Source organism: Sesamum indicum, linkage group LG13 (genome assembly GCF_026168435.1).
Source record: "Sesamum indicum cultivar Baizhima isolate 11 linkage group LG13, ASM2616843v1, whole genome shotgun sequence".
Taxonomy (NCBI): domain Eukaryota; kingdom Viridiplantae; phylum Streptophyta; class Magnoliopsida; order Lamiales; family Pedaliaceae; genus Sesamum; species Sesamum indicum.
In genome coordinates, this window is record NC_142669.1 from 10,625,730 (window position 1) to 10,650,929 (window position 25,200).

General features: G+C 32.7%; 1 protein-coding gene across 1 annotated transcript; it reads right to left on the bottom strand.

Annotated features, from left to right (window-relative positions):
• Positions 1-14,618: 14,618 nt before the first annotated feature.
• LOC105177074 (egg cell-secreted protein 1.3-like) lies at positions 14,619-15,506 on the bottom strand. The gene has a single exon (XM_011100096.3). The coding sequence runs from the start codon at positions 15,172-15,174 to the stop codon at positions 14,728-14,730; it is 447 nt and encodes a 148-aa protein (XP_011098398.1). The 5' UTR covers positions 15,175-15,506; the 3' UTR covers positions 14,619-14,727.
• Between the last annotated feature and the right edge of the window lie 9,694 nt (positions 15,507-25,200).

Here is a 25,200-nt window from a genome sequence, read left to right on the forward strand (position 1 = left end):
AAGGCTTTGATATAGTCCCAATAAGATATCAAAGGATATTTTTTGTTTGATATATTTTTGAAGTCATAGGGACTTATTCCCCAATCGGATTAAGAAAGAATGAAATTTATGTAAATTTTTCTGTAATCAATTTGTGAGGAGTTGGCTAGGGCTCCTTTTGGGGGAATATTTTGAATAAAAATAGATCATGTTGAGACAAGAATGTCTTCATAGAATTGTTGGGTCTTTTGAGAATTTTCGTAAATCCTGTTATGGTTTCATCAAGAACCATTGTTGCCATTAAAACAGGATTGTCTTAAGTTTGTTCATTTATCCATTCATCTTTAATTACACAATCGAGGTGAAAGTCTGTTTTCTCAAAATATGGGGAGATTGGTGAATTGGATTGAGAATTAGTAGGTCTAGTAGTAGAAGTCCCTGCTATGTCCTTATAAGTTTGAGTGAGTTTGGAAGGGGCAAGAGGAATTGGTTTCCCCAAAGGGGTAAATCTGTTGGTAATTTGGATGGGAGTTTGTGGTAATCATGGTGTTTTTGGGGTTGTTTGGGTAAGATTTTGTGTTTTTGGTTAGAGAGATGGGGGTAAGACCCATAATGGTTTCGGATTCTGTGGAATTTGTGGCTATAAAATTTGAAGATTTTGGGGTCTCAATTGGGTCTTCTCTGACATTAGAGAAGGGTATTCTAATTTGAGAATTTGGGTTGTTGACTTTGCTAAAGGGCTTACCTTTAGCTTTGAATCTTCACCCGATTTTGATATCCCTGCAAGAACTCTCTTGTCAAATAGTCAGAAATGTAATTATGAGCTCCTTTAATATATTCAATATCAAAATCAAATACAGATAATAAAGCTTGCCATCTTGCAAAAATTTGTTTTGAAACTAAATTTTTAACATATTTTGTAAGTACATCTTTTGCAGCTCGACAATCAATTTTTAAGAGAAATTTTTGATTTAACAAATCATCTTGGAATTTAGAAATGCACAATACAATAGATAATATTTCCTTTTTTATTGTAGGATAATTTTTCTGAGCTGTAGTTTTACAAACTCCAGAATAATATCTTACTTTGTTTCTTTATTATTAATAATTTGACTAAAAATACCTCTATATTCGGATGCATCTGTTTGTACAATTTTTGGTGCAGTTGGATGGCATATACTTAGAGAAGGAATTTCTTTAATTTTTATTTTTAATTTTTTCAATAAATCTGTATGAATTCGAGTCCAAGGTGGTGGTGGAGTTTTTAGTCTTTCATATAATGGTTTACATATTTGTCTAAGATTTTGATAAAAATCTGAAACATAATTTAGGCTTCCTAAGAATCTTTGTAGTTGAGTTTTGTCTAAAATTTGGTGTGGAAAATTTTCTCCAAAAGTTAGAGATCTTTGAATTGGGACAATAGTTCCCTGATGAATTTGATGTCCTAAAAATCTAATATTAGTTTGGAAGAGTTTTGTTTTGGGAGCTGATACAACTAAGCCATTATCTTTAATGAGTTTAATTTTTTTTATACAATTTTAAAAAAAATACAATGAACTATACCGATAAGTTTGCGACATTGTTGGAACCCTTTGATTGAAGCCCGAAACCAGATTCACAATTTAGAAAAAAATACAAGTAATTTTTGTGATATTATAAATATATAAATTATTATCTTAGAAAATATCAAATTCCTTCATTAGTATTTGATAAAATCCCATTGCATCATATATAATATTATAATTTTCTTTACATAAAAAAGTTATGAAATTTTAAAAAATATACAAGATCGTCTATAAAATTAGGGAGGGCAAATAGAGCTGTTGACCAGGACCTGCCTGGGGCTTAGCCTGAACTTAACGAGTTCGAGCTAGAAGATGGTTTTTTTATTTAGTGGACCCGATCAAGTTTAGGTCAAACTCAGGTCTTGTCCAACATCTACTTTGAATTATATTTATAAATATATATAATTTATTAAGATTTTTAACTTAAATTTTATATATATATATACAAAAAGATATGCTTTTAGCATAATATTAATTTATTAGATACTTATAAATAATTATTTTTTAAAAATTATATTAATTTATTTGAATAAAGTTTATTAAGTTTTCCAGCTTAGGTAAATTAGGCTAGGTAGTTCTCAAGTCTGGCAAAACACACCCCAGTAAAAACCAATTGTTACATATGACACTAGTGTACATTTTGGGCTAAAATGCATAAAAATTTATTTGTATTATGTTGAAATTGCTAAAAACTCTATATAATTTAGAAATAGCCTAAAACTGTCTGTATTTAATAAAATTCAACAAAAAACACCTATTTCGTTAGTAATTAATAGAAGGTGCATTACATGCGCTCTTTATGGGTGTGGGAGTATTTTTTTTAACTGTTTTTGACATTTTTCTTAGGTGTTTTTTTTTTTACTAAAATGCCTTTTTTTTTTTATTTTTGTTTGGTTTTTATATTTTTTATAATTTAAATAAGATATTAAACTATATCTAATTTATTTAATATTAAATATAAATTATATTATATTTAAATTCAAATAATTTTGTAATTGTTAATTGTTAAATTTAATTTTTATAATTAATTAATTAATTTATTTAATGACAATAATAATAATTATTATTCTTATTAGCTAAAATATATAATTATTATAATTATTTAAAATATTCATAATTAATTAAAATATATTTTAACTAATATAATTATAATTAATTAAAAAGAAGAAGAAAAAACTGAGCATCGCCCCCCTTTTTTGGCCGAAAATTTGTCTCTAAGTTTTCGGCGCCCTCCAGGCGAGTTCCCGACCGCCAGCGATACCATTTGAATCATCTCTTCAAGAGGAATATTTTCTTATCTTCAATTTGAGTTTTCGTTAATTGTAGAGACTAGGCTCAAACCATGACCGTCAACCTTATTTGTCGCCGATTCATCGCCGTCCGGTAGAATCTCGATCGCAGACCACTACTATCAGACTCTTCTCTTGATTGTAGGTCATATTTTAATTTCTGAATTTATAATTAGTGGAATAACAAATTGAAATCAAATTCAAATAAAATTAGGAAAGAGAAGCAGAAGAAAGTGAAGCGATGAATAGAAGTCCAATTGAGTGTACATGGGATCCATTGACCAAAAAGAAGTCCATATTTTGGTGGGATGGGGTTTTACTAACATAGAAAGTAGAGAATGTAAAAAAGTTAGATAGCGCGATCAGATTAAAATTTATTTTTAGAAAAGCGTGTTTCTGTTGCTTCATAACTAGAAATAAAGGCTCTCTCAATCCTGGAAAGAATAGAAAAAGTAGGGCCGGCTCAAACCCAAAAAGATGGATCCAATAGAGAAGGCTCGGTTCAGCCCAAAATTAATGCATTGTGTTCACATACAACGGTAAATTTTTTTGAAATTAATGCATTGTGTTCATACACAACGGTAAATATTTTTGAAATTAATGCATTGTGTTCACACACAATGGTAAAATTTTTTCTTCCCTACAAAATAGGTTGCTCACATTCTATTCTGGTTCTCAATTTCATTTCTCTCTTTCTTTTGTTTTTTTTTTTCCTTTGATTGGTTTTCTTTGCAATTCTCAGTTATGATGTTTTCTCGCGATCGAGAAGTTCTTTTCTGATATTTGATTGTTCATAGTTTTTCAACTTCTCATTTGTATTTGTTTTTGATTCTTTTGGGTGGAATGAATGGGATTAGAAAGTGGTCGTATGATTGATGGAAGATACAGTGATGGAAGAATACTCTCGAAAACTCCATGGAAACACATCAAAAACAAGAAGGTTCGAACTCACAATACCCTTCTTGTTTTTATTATATTTTGTGTGTGCTTGGTACTTCTTTTTTTCAGTTTTTGATTCAATTTTGCAATTTCTTGTTTTTTCTTACTTTATACCTTTTTGGTACTTTCTATTTTAATCGATACTTTCTTTAACTTTTGTATTCTTTTCCCCATATTTTATATTTTAATTGACTGAAATGTTTTTTGTTTTGGTTTATTCTTTCTTCTTGTTAATGTGTTTGCTTTTTACTATTTTTAATCTTCTTTTGTGTTTTCTTGATAGTTCTTGATTTTCACTTTTGTATTTTCCCATATTTTTATATTTTAATTCTGATTTTTTCCATTATGCCTTTTCCTTTCTATGTTTTGACATTCTTTGATTTTTCTGATGTCGTGTTTTTTATGGTTCATTTTTAAATTTTATTTTTAATTTGTTTTCAATTCGATTGCTCATTATTATTTTCTAGTAGTTGATTGTCTTATAGTTATAGTATCTTGTACACGTACTTTTAATAACTATTCAATCCCTTTTTTTTTGGGAGTTGACTCTTCTCATGAAGCATGCTTAATTTATCTAGTAGTCTCTTCTTCTAATCATGAAGACTCTGAAATTGATGTGTACACCGAAACTCATGAGAGTTACATCAAAACTCATGAGAGCAGCCTACTGTATTGTGTGCTTCATGACCCATGTGTTGATTAATCAACAATTTGAGCATGACTAAGGCTTTATCTGAATGTAATTTTGTGTTCTTTGTTAGAATTGTGTAGCAGAGAATCTACAAATTTTTAGTTATAAAATTATATTGACTGCGAGTTCCGAAGTTCAGAAGTGGAGTTTGTCATTGAAATGGCTAGTATGATGAGAATAGGACTCAAACGTCTACAATTATGGGAGCCCTGATCCATTGAAGTTTATTGCACATTGCAAACCATCTTATATTGATGGTTGGGAATAAGCAATAGTTGTGATGGATCTCCTACTGTTAATACTTGTAAGTCATGCTTTTGGATTTGGATTTGTATCTTTTGTTACCTATTTTCATGTTTTGTAGTTGAAAAAACATATCCCGAGAGAAGTTCTTAATCTGCATGACTTTCCAAGTCTAACATCATTCTCTACAAAGAAGGATATTTTGACATGAAAGAAAGGAAAGTGTTGTCTACAGATGACTTTCGAATTAGGTGGTTCTCAGGTTCTATTAAGATGATGGTGCTTCCTTAAGAGCAGTAATTTGAGATCTTATATTACAGCTAAGATTGTAGTTATTTCTAATTTAATGATGGCCACAAATATCTCTTTTTAAGCATTCTTAGTTGTGAAAAATAGAACTAAAATATTCTATTGAAGTATATATGTAGGACCGTAGGTCATTGCTAGAGCTCCAAATAGTGTTTCCTTTTAAGGTCATTGCTGTTGATTATGAGAGGCAAAGGAAAGTGTCAGATGAAAGCCTTGTGCAAATTTGCTAGAAATTATATTCCCAAATCAATTTGTTTAGTCTTGTTCAATTTTTTGGGTAATGTCCTAGCTTTAGTATAAAATTTTAAAGGTGTCCTAGTTTTAGGTGGAATTTCTGCATGAAATCAAATGCACACGTGCATCTTGTTTCAAAGTGATTCCGAAGCTGCTTTGGTGCTTAAACGATGGTTGGAGATCAACAATTGTTATTGGCTGAAAATTACCTGTATCTCTTTCTTTGATTTGATTGGGATTTGGAGGTCATGTTTGATGTAGGACAATGCTAGAGCACCAATTTAAGGTACATGTCCTAGTTTATTTAAACACTAAAAGCAATGGCAAATGATGAAGTTTCGAAGCCATCAGTATTACACTGACTTGAGAGGAAACAGTCTTTTTGTTTGCTTCAGCATCACCATAGTGTGCAAGATGGTTGTGAAGGATCTCCACACTGCTAATATTGTAAGTCATGCTTTTGGATTTAGATTTGTATCTTTTGTTATCTACTTCATGTATTGTTGAAAATTTAATATATAGCTGAAGCAAACTCTTTTGAATGAACTTCTTTATCTGCGTGAATTCCAAGTCCGACATCATTCTCTACAGAAGGGTGATATTTTCACATGAAGAAAAGAAAAGGGTTGTTTACAGGTGACTTTCTAATGAGGTGGATAAGTCCGAAAAATGATAGTGCTTCCTTAGTAGCAGGAATTTGAGATCCTATATTGTCGCTAAGGTTGTGGTTATTTCTTATTTAATGTTTGTCACATCCTCTTTCTATGCATTCTTAGTTGGGATAGTTAGAACTTTCTTTCACTGACATATATAGTTCAATGCTAGAGCACCAATTAGTGTTTTCTTTTAAGGTTAATGTACTAAGTTTACAAACACCAAAAGTGATGGCAAGTTATAAAGTTTCGAAGTTATCAGTACTACATTGACTTGAGAGGAAACGGTCTTTTTGTTTGCCAAAAAGCTTATCATCTCTTATTGCTTCAACATCACAACAGTCTGCAATAGGGTTGTGAAGGATCTCCTACTGTTAATACTGTAAGTCATGCTTGGATTTGTTTCTTTTGTTACCTGTTTTCATGTTTTGTTGCAAATTTAATGTAGTCGTTGTACCCTTATTTTTTTAAGGGTAAATTGTATTGATACTCCCCGAGGTTAGGTGTTACAAAAACTGGGTGTTTGTGTAAGTTTTGTATTTAAATAGGGTATAATTATAAATTTGTAATAAATAGAGGAAGTTTGTATATTTTAACATAACCTCATAGGGTGTCAATGTAATTTACCATTTCTTTTATAGATATACATAAATTCGTGCCATTGGTGATTCACGGACCGAATGATTCTAATAATTTTTGAGATTATAAATTGAATTTAGGCCCATACCCTTAATATCTTATTGGGCCTTGAGAGACTGTTATCAGCCCAAAATCAATGCATTGTGTTCACACATAACGGTATAAGTTTTTGTTCAACACAAATAGGTTGCTCGCTATTCTGGTTCTCAATTCCATCACTCTTTTGTTTTTTCCTTTGATGGGTTTTCTTTTCAATTCTCAATTAAGTTGTTTTTTCTCGGGATCGAGAAAGAAAAATTCTTTTATGATATTTGATTGTTCATAGTTTTTAAACTTCTTACTTGTATTTGTTTTCAATTCTTTTGAGTGGAATGAATGGGATTCGAAAGTGGTCGTAAGATCGATCGAAGATGCAGTGATGGAAGAATACTCTCGAAAACTCCATGGAAACACATCAAAAGAAAAAGAGGCGAATAATGCAGATCAGCGTGTGGTCTTCTTCTTGTCTTGTGTGTTCTTGATACTTCTTTTTTTCAGTTTTTGATTCAATTTTGCAATTTCTTAATTTATACCTTTTGGATACTTAACTTTTTATTATTTATTATTTTATTTTCTGTTTTAATCGATACTTTCCTTGACTTTTGTATTCTTTTCCCCATATTTTATATTTCAATTGACTGAAATGGTTTTTGTTTTGGTTTATTCTTTCTTCTTGTTAAATATGTTTGCTTTTTATTATTTTTAATCTTCTTTTGTGTTTTCTTGATAGTTCTTGATTTTAACTTTTGTATTTTTTCATATTTTTATTTTTTAATTTCTGATTTTTTGCATTGCATTTTTTTTTCTTTGTTTTGACATTCCTTGATTTTTTTTATGTCATTTTTTTATGGTTCATTTTTACATTTTACATTTTATTTTTTGTTTTCAATTCCATTGCTCATAATTATTTTTCTCATTGATTGTCTTATAGAGTATCTTGTACATGTACTTTTAATTAACTTTTTAGTCCCTTTTCTTGGGGCAACACTCTTCTCATGAAGCAATGCTTAATTATGTACTAGTCTCTTCTTCTAATCATGAAGAGTCTGAAATTGATGTGTACATCGAAACTCATGAGAGCAGCCTACTGTATATGTGCTTCATGACCCATGTGTTGATTAATCAACAATTTGAGCATGACTAAGGCTTTATCTGAATGTAATTTTGTGTTCTTTGTTAGAATTGTATAGCAGAGAATCTACAAATTCTTAGTTATAAAATTATACTGACTGCGAGTTCCGAAGTTCAGAAGTGGAGTTTGTCATTGAAATGGCTAGTATGATGAGAATAGGACTCAAAAGATTAATCTTTTTGGTTCTTGATAACATATTAATATATCTTGCTTTTTTTCTTTCTAAATCTTACATTAGTTTCTAGTTGTCTTGAACAAAAACGTCTACAATTATGGGAGCCCTGATCCATTGAAGTTTATTGCACATTGCAAACCATCTTATATTGATGGTTGGGAATAAGCAATGGTTGTGATGGATCTCCTACTGTTAATACTTGTAAGTCATGCTTTTGGATTTGGATTTGTATCTTTTGTTACCTATTTTCATATTTTGTAGTTGAAGAAACATATCCCGAGAGAAGTTCTTAATCTGCATGACTTTCCACGTCTGACATCATTCTCTACAAAGAAGGATATTTTGACATGTAGGAGGAAAAGCGTTGTCTACAGATGACTTTTGAATTAGGTGGTTCTTAGGTTCTATTAAGATGATGGTGCTTCCTAAGACCAGTAATTTGAGATCTTATATTACTTGTAGTTATTTCTTATTTAATGATGGCCACAGATGTCTCTTTTTAAGCATTCTTAATTAGGAAAAATAGAACTAAAATCTTTTGTTGAAGTATGTAGGTCATTGCTAGAGCACCAAATAGTGTTTCCTCTTAAGGTAATTGCTATTTATTATGAGAGGCAAAGGAAAGTGTCAGATGAAAGTCTTATGCAAATGTGCTAGAAATTATACTCCCAAATCCATTTGTTTTGTCTTGTTTAATATATTTTCTCCATGTCCTAGCTTTAGAATTAAATTTTAAATGTGTCCTAGTTTTAGGTGGAATTTCAGCAAGAAATCAAATGCATACGTGCTTCTTGTTTCAAAGTGAATCCGAAGCTGCTTTGGTGCTTAAATGATGGTTGGAGATCAACAATTATTAGTGGCTGAAAATTACAAGTATCTCTTTCTTTGATTTGATTGGGATTAGGAGTCATGTCTGATTGTAGGACAATGCTAGAACATCAATTTAAGGTATATGTCCTAGTTTATTTAAACACTAAAAGCAAGGGCAAATGATAAAGTTTCAAAGCCATCAGTACAACAGTGACTTAGAGGAAATGGTCTTTTAGTTTGCTTCAGCATCACCATAATGTGCAAGATGGTTGTGAAGGATCGCCTCACTGCTAATATTGTAAGTCATGCTTTTGGACTTAAATTTGTATCTTTTGTTATCTATTTCCATGTATTGTTGAAAATTTAATATATAGTTAAAGCAAACTATTCCGAATGAACTTCTTTATCTGCGTGAATTTCAAGTCTGGCATCATTTTTCTACAAAGGATGGTATTTTGACATGAAGGAAAGAAAAGGGTTGTTTACTGATGACTTTCTAATGAGGTGGATAAGTCAGAAACATCATGGTGCTTCCTTAGTAGCAGTAATTTGAGATCCTATATTGGAGCTAAGGTTGTGGTTATTTCTTTTTTAATGTTTGCCACATCCTCTTTCTGAGCATATTCTTAGTTGGGAGAATTAGAACTTTCTTTCACTGATATATATATGTAGTTCAATGATGGGGCAGCAATTTAAGGTTAATGTACTAAGTTTTTGTTTGCCAAAAGCTTATCATCTCTTATTGCTTCAAGGTGTTTTACCAGGTTTATCATCTCTTGAAGTGAATCCCGAGTTGTCTTAGCACCATCAAAGTTTCTTTTTCTATTTTTCCTCCCATAACAGAGGGGGAAATACTTTTTCCATATTCTTGGTGTTATGAGTTTCTTTTGTGGCCTTTTTTGTCTTTCTCCAGAGCTAAGTCTTCACCATTTGATACTTTTTCTCTCGGTTTGCTTTATGTTTTTTGCTTAATACTATTCTTCTATCCTTATTATTATTTAAAAAATATTGTATAGGGGTGTAAATGAATCAAGCTCGATTTTTTTTTGGTGAGCTTGAGCTCGAGAGCTAAATTTATTATTATTGTTATTAGAGTGAATCATGAGAATCATCGAAGTTTTACATAAATTTATAAGTAATAAAATAAATAGATTGCATAATACATACTATAAATATACCAAAATATATACTATGATATTTTAATTTATTGTTTTCAATATAAACTACTAATCAGTATCCATACCAAAATTGTAGAAAAGTATCCATTATCTGGAATAATGCAATTGAAATACATAAAAATATTTTATGTTGAGATTAATGTTCACAATCTGCGATAAATTTATATATTTATAAATATTTAGTATCACATTGAATCTTACATTATTAAACAACATGAGTTAATTGGGCTATCAAAACTCAAATCAAATTGTTAGATATCAAATTCACAGAAAAATACATTTGGTTAACTTTTTGGATATCGGATGCTAAGATATCGTATTCTGAATAAGAGTACTTATTCAATACAGTGTATCGTTGAATCAGGCCATATGATTTTATCATATCGTCTGATATGATCTAATACAGTCTTATATTTAAATTTGGTATGAATCGGGTACTTGAATTTTAAGATACCGTAATTGTTGATTAAACTTTTTGATCCCATTATATATAAAAATATAATTAAAATTATATAACCATCATCATCATTATTATTATTACCATTATTTTTAGATTAATTAATAGGAAATACTAAATTTCAACATAAATTTATAAGTGATAAAATGATTGCATAATGCATAGTATGCATGTCGATATAAATATAAAACTCAGAAATAGATAAAAAGAAAATCATAAGTGAATTACTTGTCAATTTAAATATAACATAAAGTTTATATTTACTATATAAAGTTTATATGTGTCATATTAAATAAATATTTTATAAAAATTATTTTAATTTACTAAGTTGTTGATTAAATTTGTTTTTGTATAAGGATTAAATGCATTTGTACCATAATTTATTAGTATTCAAAATAAAATGTATGATATTGATTAATAATTATAATATAAGGTTAATTTTGAGTATAAAATTGATAAGTATTTAATATGAAATTAAATATATAAAAATTTTAAAAATAAAATATATAAAAAATAAAAAAAATAGAAAAAAGCTCGTGAGTTGATAAACAAAGGGAATTGAGCTCAACTCGAGCTGACTTCGAGCTTGAATCGAGCTCAAAATTGAGCTTCGTGATCCAACTTGAATCGTCAACCACCCCCAAATCTTATCTATAGGGAGGAAAAAGAAAAGAAGAAGAAAAGATTCATACAGAAGCCGAAAGCATATCGTTAGATCAAGATTCATGTTCAGATCCATTAAGAAAATATAAACTGGGCCTAAGTTCTGTTTTTACACATCAAGACCCTAGGTTACTGTACCAATTTTGGAACTAAAAGATGCTTTTTTTTTTTTTTTGTTTTAATTCAATTAGATTATTATCAATTAATTTATTTAAATTTGTGTGAACAAATCTGAAAACCTTAAAATGATTTATCATTAATTCTGTACAATTTTTAATCAATAATATTATTATTAAATAATTAGTTATACAAATATATTAATTATTCTAGGTATTATTTATTACATATTTTGTTATAAATTTCAAATGAGAAGGAGTTATTTGTGAATTGTGTCTCAATCAATCGTGAATTTATTGATAAATTATTAGTAGAAATGAAAAGAAAAAATAGGAAATTTAAGACGACATTGGTAAATCTAACACATTGTAAATGACATAATATATTATTGCTAATTCAAATCAACTTATTACTTTTATAATCATTTATTTTAAAATCCAAATTTAAATATGGGCTTATTGCAATTTTGATTCTTCAATTTTAGAGTTGGCAATTTTGGTCCTATAATTTTTAAATATTCGTGATTTTGATCTTTCAGCCCATTTTATGACCATTTTTTGTCCTTCTAGCTCAAAATTAACCATAGGAGATTACATGCTCCAAGTTAGGCCCAACATTCTTCCGAAATAAATTAAAGCTTCATAAATTTGTACATTTTTTCGACCGTCTTGTTCCTAGGTATTTCAAGTCCTCGATTGTACAAACTTCCTCCAACCACATTACCGCTCTTTCAGTAACAAACAACACAATTAAAGAAATATATAAAATTGCAACAACCTTATTTCATTTCCTATCTTAGGGCGTAGAAGACACTTCGATATAGGGATTTAATATGAATTTTGAACAAACAAGTTGAACAGAAGCCTTATTTTTATTGAAAAAATATATAAAATATTACATCGATATTATATCCTCCGTTGGAGGAGACAACTATTTAACCCCTCATATAATTTATTGGGGAAACCCCCATAAACCAAGAAATTTGAAAATACATAGATTCAGAACTCGAAATATTATGCTTTGAGGAGTTGGAGAAGATTTCTGATGATCCCCATCTGCTTTATCGCTCCTTTGTGTATAGTCGTCTGCGGGCTACAAATATGGACTTCAAACTTGATTTTCGATGACATCACTGTGTTCGTCATCTTCTTGTTTTTTTTGGATTTATTGTGTTTGTCATCTTCTTATTCTTTCCAGCTGTTGGCCATGATAATTTGTCGGTCACTTGATTGCTAGTTGGATTTCCAACTTTCTGACTATTGGCTTTTGTTGTCTTCTGCCAACATTCCTACTTTTGATTTTTTTTATATTTTTTAAAATTTACTTTGTCTTGTAAAAAATTCTTTTTATTCTTGTCCAGTTCCAGCTTGGGTTTCTGTTGGGTAACCCGAATTTTTGTCCCAAATAGGGGCTTTCTTGTTTCTGACAGTAAGGGTATACATGGTTATGCCATTGCCTAACATGCAGCATGTTGCATGTCTTCATCGTTGTAGACTTAATTGCTGACAGTTTATTTTTTAATATTAGCATTTTCTTTTTTTTCGAACAAGCTCTCAACAAACTCAATACTTTTTTTTTTTTTTTTCTGTCATGGAGTTTAATAGAAATGATCCATCTAATTTATTTGAAAATATTTTAAACAGATATTTGACTTTGTTTATTTCGATAAGATAGACCCATAATCTCCAGACTCTTATGGTGGAAATGTCATATATATATATATATGGTCCAAATTGGGTACATAGACCCATAGCTATTGATGGGTAAAGACCCAACTCAAATTCAATCTATATTTTCTTAATAGGTCTGGGTCTAATAATATGAGTTTGGGTATGGGTCTTTGAACTAATCTAAGAATCTGCATAGGGGCTTACCCTACCCACACCCCTAGGTTACTAGATGCTTCTCACAATAGAGCTTGCAGGTATTTAAAAGCAAGAGTATTAATATATGCAATATGCTTCAAAAACAGGTCAAAGTTTAAACTATCTCATAAATTTATAAAACTAGTCTAAAATTATCCTAACATACTAGCAGTGATTTGATAAAATTTGAGATCCAAATAAAAACTAAAATAAAACACACAAAAAATTATTAAAATAGACTGAAAATAGAAAAAATCAAAGAATTGCCCCAACAATGATTGAAATGATGGGAATTTGATTATAGAACCATAGCCCCTCACAACATACATAGTAATGAGGCCAAAGTATATGAAAATTACAGAAAATATGAAAAAATAGTTAAAATTGTTGAAAAATGAAAAAAAAAAAAAAAAACTCAAAGAATCATCCTAATAGTAATCAAAATGACATAATTTCGTGATAAAAGGTGGCCCCTTTCTACAATCGTAGTAAGGAGTTGGGGGTCTCCTTAAAAACAAACGATCATGTACATTTAAAATTTTGCCTTCTAACCACACACTTCACACACTATATTTCGATTTTTTGCAGGTCCAAACACTCTAAAATGTATCCACCTTCTCGTTCTACGTCATTTTTAATGTATTTGGAGCCCTATTGCCAAACCAATATAATTTTCTCTATTTTTGTAGTCTCGAAAAACTTAAGAATTTTCAAACATCACATTTCATTTATTTATGTGAAATTTTGTGTGGGTGTTATATGAAAAGAGTAGTGATCCTTGGCTCTCTCTAGCTAAAATTATTTGACCTTTTACGTCTGTCAAATTTGAAGAACTAATCACCATTTTTCTATCATTGGGCACTGTAAAAAATATAATTTTTATTATTGACAAAAAAAATGATGTGCATAAATTAATTACAGATATGCGACAATTACTAGTTGTTATTTTTGCAAGTGACATAAAAAAAATTAACTTTTGCTAAAAATAATGATAAATATTTAGGCCATAAAACTGTCCAAATGTTGATTGATTATAGACAAAATTTTAGTTTTAGCATTAATTTTATTAATTCATTTTTCTTTTATTTAGACTTGGATCGGATTCTAGATCCATAAAATTGTTGATGGGTTGGGTTCACGGTTTGGCCCAAACATATTATACTATTTGAACAAATCCACTGAAATAGTAAATTTGAGGTTTATGAACAAGTTCGAGTTCATTGTTTATATCTCATATTTTATTTTACATAAATTTGTGATTTTATCATAATTTAATTCATTTTTTAAGTTATATTAATGTAATTTGTTTTCAAGAATATATTAATAATTTTGACTGAATCTATATATTATTAATTTGTTGAATTAATATTAGTATAATTAAAAGAAATTCTAAGCAGTAAATTCATTTATTTCCATTATTTTTAAAACTGGACCGGATCGGCCGGTCTGATCATGAACTGATCATGTATTCAGCCCGATTCATGTGGTAAAACTCGTCTTGTCAAATTCAATGTGAATCGGTCAAAACCCGTTAATACCAGTAAAAAATTGGTCAAACTTGTTTGTACTTAAAAAAAAAAACTGAACGTTGACTAAAAGAAGAACGGTCAAAATTGACCGATTCTATCCGGATCCGATTCTGAAAATATTTGTCATTTCTTTTGTAAGAACAATTTTCACACTAAGAACACATGCAGTTAAACATATTACTACTCAAAAGCAAGTCTTATTACATTCTCAATGCCTATAATTACGGAACTAAGCGTGGAAGGTTATAGCACTGATGCAAAGCCGCGGGCGGCGGCGCAGCGGCGGCGGACGCCGCGTCACAATAGCCACGAAGAATGTCGCTTTCTTCTGCGGTTAAACCCAGCGATCCGAGCATCGAGGGCCAGCACTGGTGCTCGATGATCCTGATGGCACTGCAGCAGCCGGGGCCGAGATGAGTCTCCCCGTTGAGGAAGAAGAGCAGCACCTCGCCGCTGCAAGAGTGGAGCTCGAACAGCGCGTCCCAGCAAGAACTCGGCCCCTCTTCGTCTAGTTTCAGCCGCGCTAAAAGGGTGGGTGTCGAGTCGATCTTCCGTGCCGAGATTATCGTAGCGGATGATGCTAAGAAAGACGCGAGCAGGAGGACGAGGAGGTTCGTAGGGTAAGCCATGATTGGATTTGCATGCAGTGATTGGTGTGTGTGGATCATGAAGAGAAGTGGGGGGAATTTATAGGAAGACAGCAGAGAGACGAATTTATGTCGGAAGAGGGAAGGGCTGATGAGTTGTAAGTTATTTTCTGTAACTGATGAGTCTGATTGCTAATATATTGAATAGAAACGAGCGTGCATGTAACTGTTCAGTTATTACCAATCTGCAGCCTGTTTGATCCAAGGCTATGCGTTCGTGTGCTGCAAGATTGTTCTTGAAACGGCAAGAACGGAGCAGGGAGTCGCTGCTATATATTGCCGTCGGGATGATTGTCAGAAGCCTCCAAGAACATCCGAAGAATTTTAGGTCTAATCCAGTGTTTGGAATGTCAGTTTCTACTTTTGAAACAACCAAAAAAATTATTTTTATACCAAAAGGCCCTTCTAGCTGCTTTCACTTTTTTTTTTATAAGTAAATTCAACTTTATTTTGACTACTTTACCTTTATTATATTAATCTTAATTAAACTTTATTATTTTTAATTTATTTTTATAATTATCTATTTATAATCGATATTGGAGTTTCAAAATAATTTGAATAATTTAACAATAATCACATTTACAATTTTACATATTTAATATTCTATTTGCTATATCATCTAATTATATTATTTCGGTAATATATTATTATTCGATTAAACATATTTTTTGTAATATTTTTAAAAAATAAATATAAATATACTAATCGAAATAGAATTTAGTAGTTTTTGTAGAAAATAATTATTATTGACAAATAACAAGTTAAATAATAAGCAAAAAGTAGTATCTTTGACACATAGGGACAAAATGGTCTGTAATCAATTAACTGGATTTTAGAAATGATTTTTCTCAGAATACTATTCAATTTAATTTTTATCTATTTTTCACTTTTTTACAAACAGTACCCACTTTTAATTTTGCTATAACTTCCAACTTTTTTTCTACAAAAAAATCATTATTTTGAAAGAAGAAAGTTTTGCAACACTCCCCAAATTCAATAAGGACTGAAGTTTCAGATCACGTCACTTATAAAAGAGCAAGAAATATGTTGGTACATGAAACGAATGCATCTTAATGGACTGGCCCGCCCTTAGATTAATCTAGTGTTCTTTCTTGTATAGCATATTATAAAAAAAAATAGCATTTTATTTTCTGTACTTTTAAAATAAAATTTAAAAAAATAAATTACTTTATTTTAAAAAATATAAGAAGATAAATTAATATATTTTAAAAAATACAAAAAAAATAAATTACTATTTTTACTTTCAAAAAAAAATAATTTACTCATTTTTTCAATATCACAAGATTGGTTGCATTTTTCCCCAATCTCCTATGTAGAGGGCATAGTGATTTTTTTTTCTTTTCAAAGGTTTATGTTGTCATTTTCTTGTTGTCCGGGGGAAATTTTGTGTCGATTAGTGTTTTGTATGAGGTAAATACGATTAATTGCTGGAGCAGATCACGAGGAAGAAATTATTATTACTTATTACACATTATCAATTGCAATTTTACTTTATTGTTAGCATCTCGCCACTAACATTATTTGTTTTAAAATTATGATATTTGCTGCAAATATTTTCTTTTCTTAAAAGGATTCATGTTGATGTGTGTAATCTAATTTTAAATTGTATCTACGATGCTTAATGGGATATGGTTCCAGAATGGTTTGAGTACTCCTAGATTTCTTCTAGCTAGTAGAAGACCTGTCAGATACACAATTGTAAGGAAGGGGAATAACACTTTTCGTCTCATAATTTAGGGCATTTTTACTTTTGATTTCATTGATTATTAAATTCTCATTTTTGGTTTCGTAATTTCTTAAATATAGCACTTTTGGTCCCATAACACATTTTTGTTAAATATTTTAACAGAAAATAGTATGAGGTTGTTAGAATCTTTACACTTTTGGTCCAATATATTACTAGATTCTCATTTTTTGTTCCATAACTTTTAAACAATAGCAATTTTGGTTCCATGCACTTAACGGCCACGTGGTCTTTTCTGTTAAACATCTAACGGAAAGATGTCATGGAATTAAAAGTGCCACCTTTTAAAATTATGCGACAAAAAGTAAAAATTCCTTAACTAATGGAACCAAATGTAATTCATCCATTCTTTCAGTTGCTCAGCTCTCCTAGTCTTGCACTTGGTTTTGGAGGGAAAACCAAGCTGTGGCAATAGAGACTAATCTGCTCCATTAAGGTATAAACTTTCTAAAGGAGCCCTAGCCCCTACTAGTTCCATACTAAGATTTTCATGGCGACCGATAGGTCTACATAGTAGTCTACTGCCGATATGGATTAAATATCCTCATCCGTTAAATGTAGTCCCCTCTTTGGGGGTTGCATTGCCGCTGGGTCATGTTTGATGATGTTTACGTCATACCCCCTTGTTGTCACATCCACTACTACTCGTGCTGCCCTCTCGCTCTCAGAATCACGAAACGATGGCAAACATCCAAGCAATTCTCCATCTTCAACTTCATCAGTTTTTGATTGCTGAGAAGCTATCTAGCGACTAGTCATTAGATTTTGAATAAGATACGATTTTCTTCGTGGATCAAGAGTTGAATCGCAAGACACCTTCCTTATCTCTGGTTCATTTGGAAAGTATCTTTCCACCCAGGCTTAAATGTATAATCACTTTGGTCCATGGATTCATGTCTATTATATTTAATGAAGATTTTGCCAACATTTTCATCCCACTGTTTCCTTGTGTCGTTCTCCCTTCAATGTAGAGGACTTAAGCCATACTTCTCCAAAAGGTTGACTCCCTTATCTTATCCTCCACCATAGGAATGTGTTGCCACTGCTGCCATGATCACATGGATCACAGGGATGCTACAGTCTTAGCACTCCCAGAAAGTGGAACATGGGCTGGCCAGCAACAACTGCATGATACTCTCACTTTCTTTCGCTCAGTGCTCGAATCAAATGAAGAATCATATTCGAGGTTTCGACCCAGCACACATGCTTTGGCACATAGACCAATATGATCTGGAGATATTGGCATATCAGAAGGACCATGTTTCTTTCTTACCAAACCTCTCTTTGTTTCAGAATATACCAGCCATGCATAAGGAGCTATAGAAGGAACCTCACTGTTAATCACAAAGCAAAGATAAAAATGCAGCAAATTTCATGCACCTCACAAACAATAATAAAAAAATGACAGCAATGTAGAGCTGTGGTTGCCGCTATCAAGGGGTGCACATGCGAGGCAAGAGCTATGAGCTCCACCAGCCTACCTTATCTGCATTCCCATTGCGTATGCAGTTGGCCGATTAACACTCAGAATCAACTCACAATCTTTAAAAAGCTCAAGATCCTCATCAGCATTAGAAGTCTCTTTTTGAAGCACCATATTCCAAAGAGGAGTCTGTGCTCTAAAGATTTCATATAGTCGAGCTTTTGGCCCAACCACACATGCTTTGGCACACAAATCAAATCTGACCCTTGTTTATTGGCACATCAAAATGACCGTGTTTCTTTGTTACCAGCCATAGATACAAACAAAGAGAAGAGAGAAGTCGGCAACTTAATTTCTTTTCTTTTTTCTTGCCCTTTCTTCTCTACTGCTCCGGCTTTTCAAACCCAGGTATTCTTTCTTGAATTTTTGTATTGCACCCACCTCCATTGCTGCTTCTCCTCGGTGCGCTGATTAGTGAACAAACCCATCTTCGCTGCCATCAACTGGAGTAATAAACCCAAATGAAAACCCTCAAATAATGGTACTAAACCCTAACCCCTCCGTTGATTTTTCAGGGTTTTAAGCAGTGGGGTTTTCAGAAAACTCTTCGGTTGCCCCTGCTTTTCTTCTCTCTTTGTTCAAGATTGCAAGATCCTTCAAGAATCTCTCTTTGTCACAGCCTACTTGATTTCATCTCTATAAATGGTTCTTGATTTCGCATAGCTTTTCTTGGAATTGGAGGGTCTCGTGTTATATCTGCTGCATCCGACACCTTTTTATCCAACACCCAGACGCAGACGATAGGGTAGACAGTATGCACGTGGGTGTCACGAGACATACTTGAGTCAATTTTCAGGCAAGGCCAGGGCTAACGGAGGCAGTCTAATCGATGAGTTTGTAGTTTGTACAGTCTTCTTGATGACAGCGGAGTCCTTGGCTAAGGCCTGTGTTAAGGTTTTCATATTGAGGGACATGATTGGGGATGAATTGGGAAAGTAGTGGGGACATGAACTTGAACAATGGGTGAGGGCTGACAACATGGTGACTTGTTGGATATTAAATTCAATATCCAAAGATATCGTTGAAAGTTTCATGTACACCAAGACTTCAAAAGATCTATGGACTGAGCTAGAAACCAGATTTGGGCCGAGTAATGGTCCAATAATCTATCGGCTGAAAAGGGAGATGATTTCAACCACTCAAGGTAATCTTTCTGTGTTTGCTTATTTCTCTAAATTGAAGAAAATCTGGGACGAATTGGCCTGCTTTGTACCAACTCCAGAATGCAGTTGTGGGGCAATGAAGATTATTACAGAAATGCAAGAATCAGACCAATTGATGCAGTTCCTAGTGGGACTAAATGAAGCCTATGAGCAATCAAGAAGTTAGATCTTGATGATGGATCCACTTCCTAGCACAAGCAGGGCCTATTCCATGGTCTTAAGAATGGAAAGCCAAAGGGAACTCAATACCAGCAATTCATGTCCACCACAAAACATGGCTATGCAGATTACAAGAACGTATGAAAGGCCAAAGGGATTTCAGAAAAAGAAAACCAATGCAGACAAGAAATCTCAAATCTGCAAGAAATGTGGGAAATCTGGGCACACCAAAGAAGTTTGCTTTGAAATCTATGGATATCCCGATTGGTACAAGACTATTGTTGAACAAAGAAAAGGAAGCAACAAGGCTCCCATGGCTGCAGATCAGAGAGCAAGCTCACAATGCAACAAGTGAAGGAAGTTTTATAAAAATTGTGAGAAGTGAACTTCAAAAATACTTTGGAGGAATGGAATCAGGAGCTTCCACTACAGACAGCGATTTCAGGTACTATAGCTCTTCTCCTTCCTTCCCTCCTTCTTTCCTTCATCTGAGCACAACTGCAGTTGCTTTGGTGAAGAAATACTGGACAAGCTGCCTGTAATTTTACATGGTCTGACAATGGTACTGAATTTCAAAGCACACAATGTCAAGATTTCTTTAATGGTAGTGTGTATAATTCATCAAACTTCATGTACCTATACACCACAACAAAAAAATGGCATAGTTGAAAGAAAGCATAAACATCTTTTACAAGTTGCTAGATCTCTTATTTTTCAATCTAACCTTCCAAAAATATTTTGGACAGAAGCCATTTTAACTGCTACTTACATTATAAATAGAATCCCCACACCTCTTTTAAAATGGAAAACACCTTATGAAACATTATACAAGAAACTTGTTAATTGCACTCACCTTAGAATCTTTGGCTGTTTATGTTTTGGTACAAACACATTTCGTAATAAATCCAAGTTTGATCCTAGAGCCTCTAAATGTGTTCTACTTGGACATGCTAATAATCAAGAAGGTTATAAACTTTATGACATTAAAAATGGGATAATCATAGTGTCAAGGGATGTTACCTTTCAAGAACATATTTTCCCTTACATAGGTCGGCAAGCTGACCCCATAACCTGCTCCACACCTGCCTTAAACTCTGTAACTAACTTACTGGAAAATGATGATGATATTTGAGATAATGCTGAACATACTTTGGAACCATTACAGGATCAGACACTTCACACACAACCTGAACCGTCTAACATACCTAAGAGATCATCTAGAATCACTTCTAGACCTATAAGATTGCAGGACTTTATATGTTCACAAGTTTCAGAACAAACTGATTTATTTACAGCCACTTATAGTTCAGATATGCATGCTTGTCTCCTTGTTGCTAATTCTCATGAACAAGAACCAAAAACTTATAACCAAGTCATCAAAAGAAAAGAACGAAAAAATGCTATGAGGGCATAATTAGATGCATTGGAAAGGAATAACACATGGGACATAGTTAAGTTGCCTGAAAATAAAAGAACAATAGGTTGTAAATGGGTGTACAAAGTTAAGCTTAACTCTGATAGCACTATTGAGAGATATAAGGTAAGATTAGTTGCTAAGGGATATAATCAAATACCTGGAATTGATTTCTTGGACAGCTTCTCACCTGTAGCCAAAACAGTTACTGTTAAAATATTATTGGTTGTAGCTACAAAACTTAACTGGCATGTTCATCAATTGGATATCACTAATGCATTCTTACATGGCTTTATAGATGAAGAATTGTATATGCAGGCTCCTGAAGGGCATGACATTCAAAAGGATCATGTTTCTAAGCTCAAAAGGTCCATATATAGCTTGAAACAAGCCTCTAGACAATGGAATCATGAGTTTACTTCCAAATTTAAAGCTTATGGATTTGTACAATCCAAATATGACTATTGCTTGTTTACTAAAACTACATCTACTGGATTATATTGTTTACTTGTGTATGTAGATGATGTTTTAGTCACAGGACATTCAGAGGATGAAATTTCAGAGATAAAGAAATATATGGACAAGATATTCACTATTAAAGATTTGGGAACAACAAGATATTTCCTAGGTCTTGAGATTGCAAGATCAGAAATAGGTATGTCCACAACACAAACAAAGTATATTACTGACATTATCAAAGATGCAAGTATGGAAAATGCAAAAGCAGCAGCAACACCACTACCTTCTGGAATCAAACTTAGTGAATTTGAAGAAGAACAACTGGAAAATCCAGAGAAATATAGAAAATTATTAGGAAAGCTGTTGTGCCTGGGATTCAGTAGACCGGACATATGTTTTGCAACTCAACAACTAAGTCAGTACATGCAACACCCATGTCAACAACACTGGAATGCTGAAATACACCTCGTTAAATACTTGAAAGGAACCCTTCACAGAGGTTTATACTTTCCAGTCACGCAGAATTTTGACTTAGTTTCATACTGCGATGCTGATTGTGCCAGTTGCAAGGATACAAGAAGATTAGTGAGTGGTTTCTGCATATTTTTGGGAGGACTAATTTCTTGGAAACCAAGAAACAAACAATTGTGTCACGATCTACTGTGGAAGCAGAATACAGGAGCATGGCATCTGCAACCTGTGAGCTCATTTGGATACATAATTTGCTTGGAGAATTCTCAAGGTGCCTACCCCTATTCCATTTCTATGTGACAATCAATCTGCACTTCACATTACAGCTAATCCCGTGTTTCATGAAAGAACAAAACACTTGAAAATTGATTGTCACATAGTGCGTGACAAGTATAAGGAAGGTTTCTTGGCTCCTCAGCACATAGCTTCAAGAAATCAGATTGCAGATATCTTCACTAAGGCACTTCCAGGACCAAGCTTTGCCTCTTTTGTTTCCAAGTTGGGACTTATCAATGTCTTGACAAGTCCAACTTGAGAAGGGGCTATAAAAAAGCAACTGCAGTCATGCTCAGATGAAGGAAAGAAGGAGGGAAGGAAGGAGAATAGCTACAGTACCTAAAATTGCTGTCGCACTTTTGATAAGAATAACACCTTTTATACTTAGTGGAATTACGTTTTCTTATAGCCATTGCCTTAAGTTGTGTTTTCACTTATAGAAGCGTTCCCATGCTTTATTAGTTCCTTTAGTCAGTTTATTAGTTGTTAGCAGTTTACTCTGTTATTTGCCTATAAACAGGACTTTGTCTTCTTCAACTGTAAGTTGATTACAACAACTGCAAAACTTCTACTTCTTGAATGAAATTCTTGTTGATTGTTTCCATGGCTTCCCTGCGCATTTGCTTTACAATTTTACACTCTCTTAACAGAGAAGCATCTACGTCGAATCATAGATGCTGCAAAATGAAGTGGAATGTTGATCAATGATATCTTCGTGAAGAGAGTAGTGTTGGTATAGGGTTGGATGCAGGCTGGATGTCGTCTTGTTGCATCTGATTTTCCCCCTTCTGAATAAGAAGCTCGGCCTGCCCATCCACCTCTTTGGTCACCATCTGTTCCTCATGTCTCAAGCTTCTACTGACTCGATCCCAATCCATGCTTAACATTCCCGAATTCGAGCGCTCGAGATTGATGTTCACAACCTCCTTTGCCCTACTGTCGTGGATCGACCTCCTTACATACGATCCCCTCTTGAGAACCGAGACCCATTAGCACTGTTGCTTGCTGCTTAACTGAAGTCTCCAAAAATGGCCGCTCCTCTCTTTTTCCCTAAATCTTGGTGCTTGTTGATAGCCAACCAGCTATTCATTTTGTCTTTTGGGCTTGGAGTCGACCCCTAAGTGGCGCGGGGGCATGCAACCAAGAGTCGTACGGGGTTTTCGCTCTCGAATCAACAAATACCCTCTTGGAACCTTTGCTCAGAATACTTCCCTATGTGGCCTAGCCGCCCGTAGAGGTAACAAAAGTTCAGAATCCGTTCGTAAGTAAAATTTACTAGGTGCTCATCCCCCATCTTTGTACGAATTTTCAGTGCTCGTTTTAGTGGATTATTGACATTGATAGCTACCCGGGTACATAACAAATCACCCCACTTTCGCCCTGCCTCGTCCATCTCCAGATCCTGGAAAATACCCAATCAATTCCCTATATGCAGAGTGATGCCTAAATTCATCCTATTCAACAACAGCTCATGAACGTGAATCTAGAAGTCGCACCAGTTAAGGTCCAAGCTCATGGAATTTTTATTAGGGTCGATCCTGATAAGAATAAGAATATTCTCAAAACTCCACCGGCACCCCCTCCAACGCCATCTGTCGGTCTATGATTTGAAAAAATCATTCGGCCCCCTAGCAACTGCGTGAACTCCATACCTATAACTGGGAGAATCATGCTCCTAATCAACGAACACAGACCATCAAAGTTATAGGCTCTTTGAGAGAGCAGTCGTCCCCACAAGGAACAAATTTTTAGTACCTTTATCCGCTTTCCACAGCCCATTCCAGACAATTCCTCCGTCCTCCTCGTCATTGGTCAGACGGAGAGGATAATGGCTTCATTTAATTATTATTAAGAGCCAACAATACTGATTAATTGGGATTCCACCACTCACTTGTAATCTTATCACATACAGCTAATTTTTGTAAAAGTTTGGAGTCATCATTTCAAATGAAGACTCCAATCTCTTTTTTTAGTTAAAAAGAAATATTGGTGGAAAATTAACTGATCCACTAACGACTCCACTTGTATTTATTTATTTTTGTTAATTATTACTTAGTTTTAAATAATAGTAATTAATATTTTAAATTATAATAAATAAATATAAATAAAATTTCAGTAATATTTAATAATTAATATTAATTAAAAAGGGCATCTAAGTTAAATCTACTCTAATCAATATGCATCAAGATATAATATTTTACCAATTCAATTTTAATCAATTAGTGCATCTCATGATTATTTGCCATCTAAATCTACAATATTATTAAGTCAGTTGCACATTCATACTTATTAATGGTTATCAAGAACAAAATGATCCAATAAATTCAGTAGTTGAGGAAAGAAGTCAACAGAACACCAAGAACGAACTTGTGGGACGCATATTACTATTAAAATTTGTAATTTAGCCTAATTTTGTAATATCTTTATTGTTTTTCTATTTTAAATTTTTTTGTACACAAATGTAATCTTACATTTTATTTTTAATTAATATTAATATTTATTAATGATTAAATATTACATAAATAAGCCGGCCAGAATTTCCTTCACGTCACATAATAATAATAATAATAATAATAATAATAATAATAATAATAAAACACGTCTTCTCAACTGACCCATAGTAGTTTCGTGGAAATCCATAATGTTGTTACTTTAGGATACTAATAAATTTCCATCATTATCATTAAACTCTAATCCCTTGACCTCAAAAACAGTAATTACTTTGGGCAGTCAAGAATCGCCAGCCCAACCATCACTCCAAATAGCATTATAACAAATGACAAACAAATTATGTGTTTTATACTTAAAAATCCTTCTAAAAATATAAAATTATATTTTTCTATAGAAAACTTTTGAA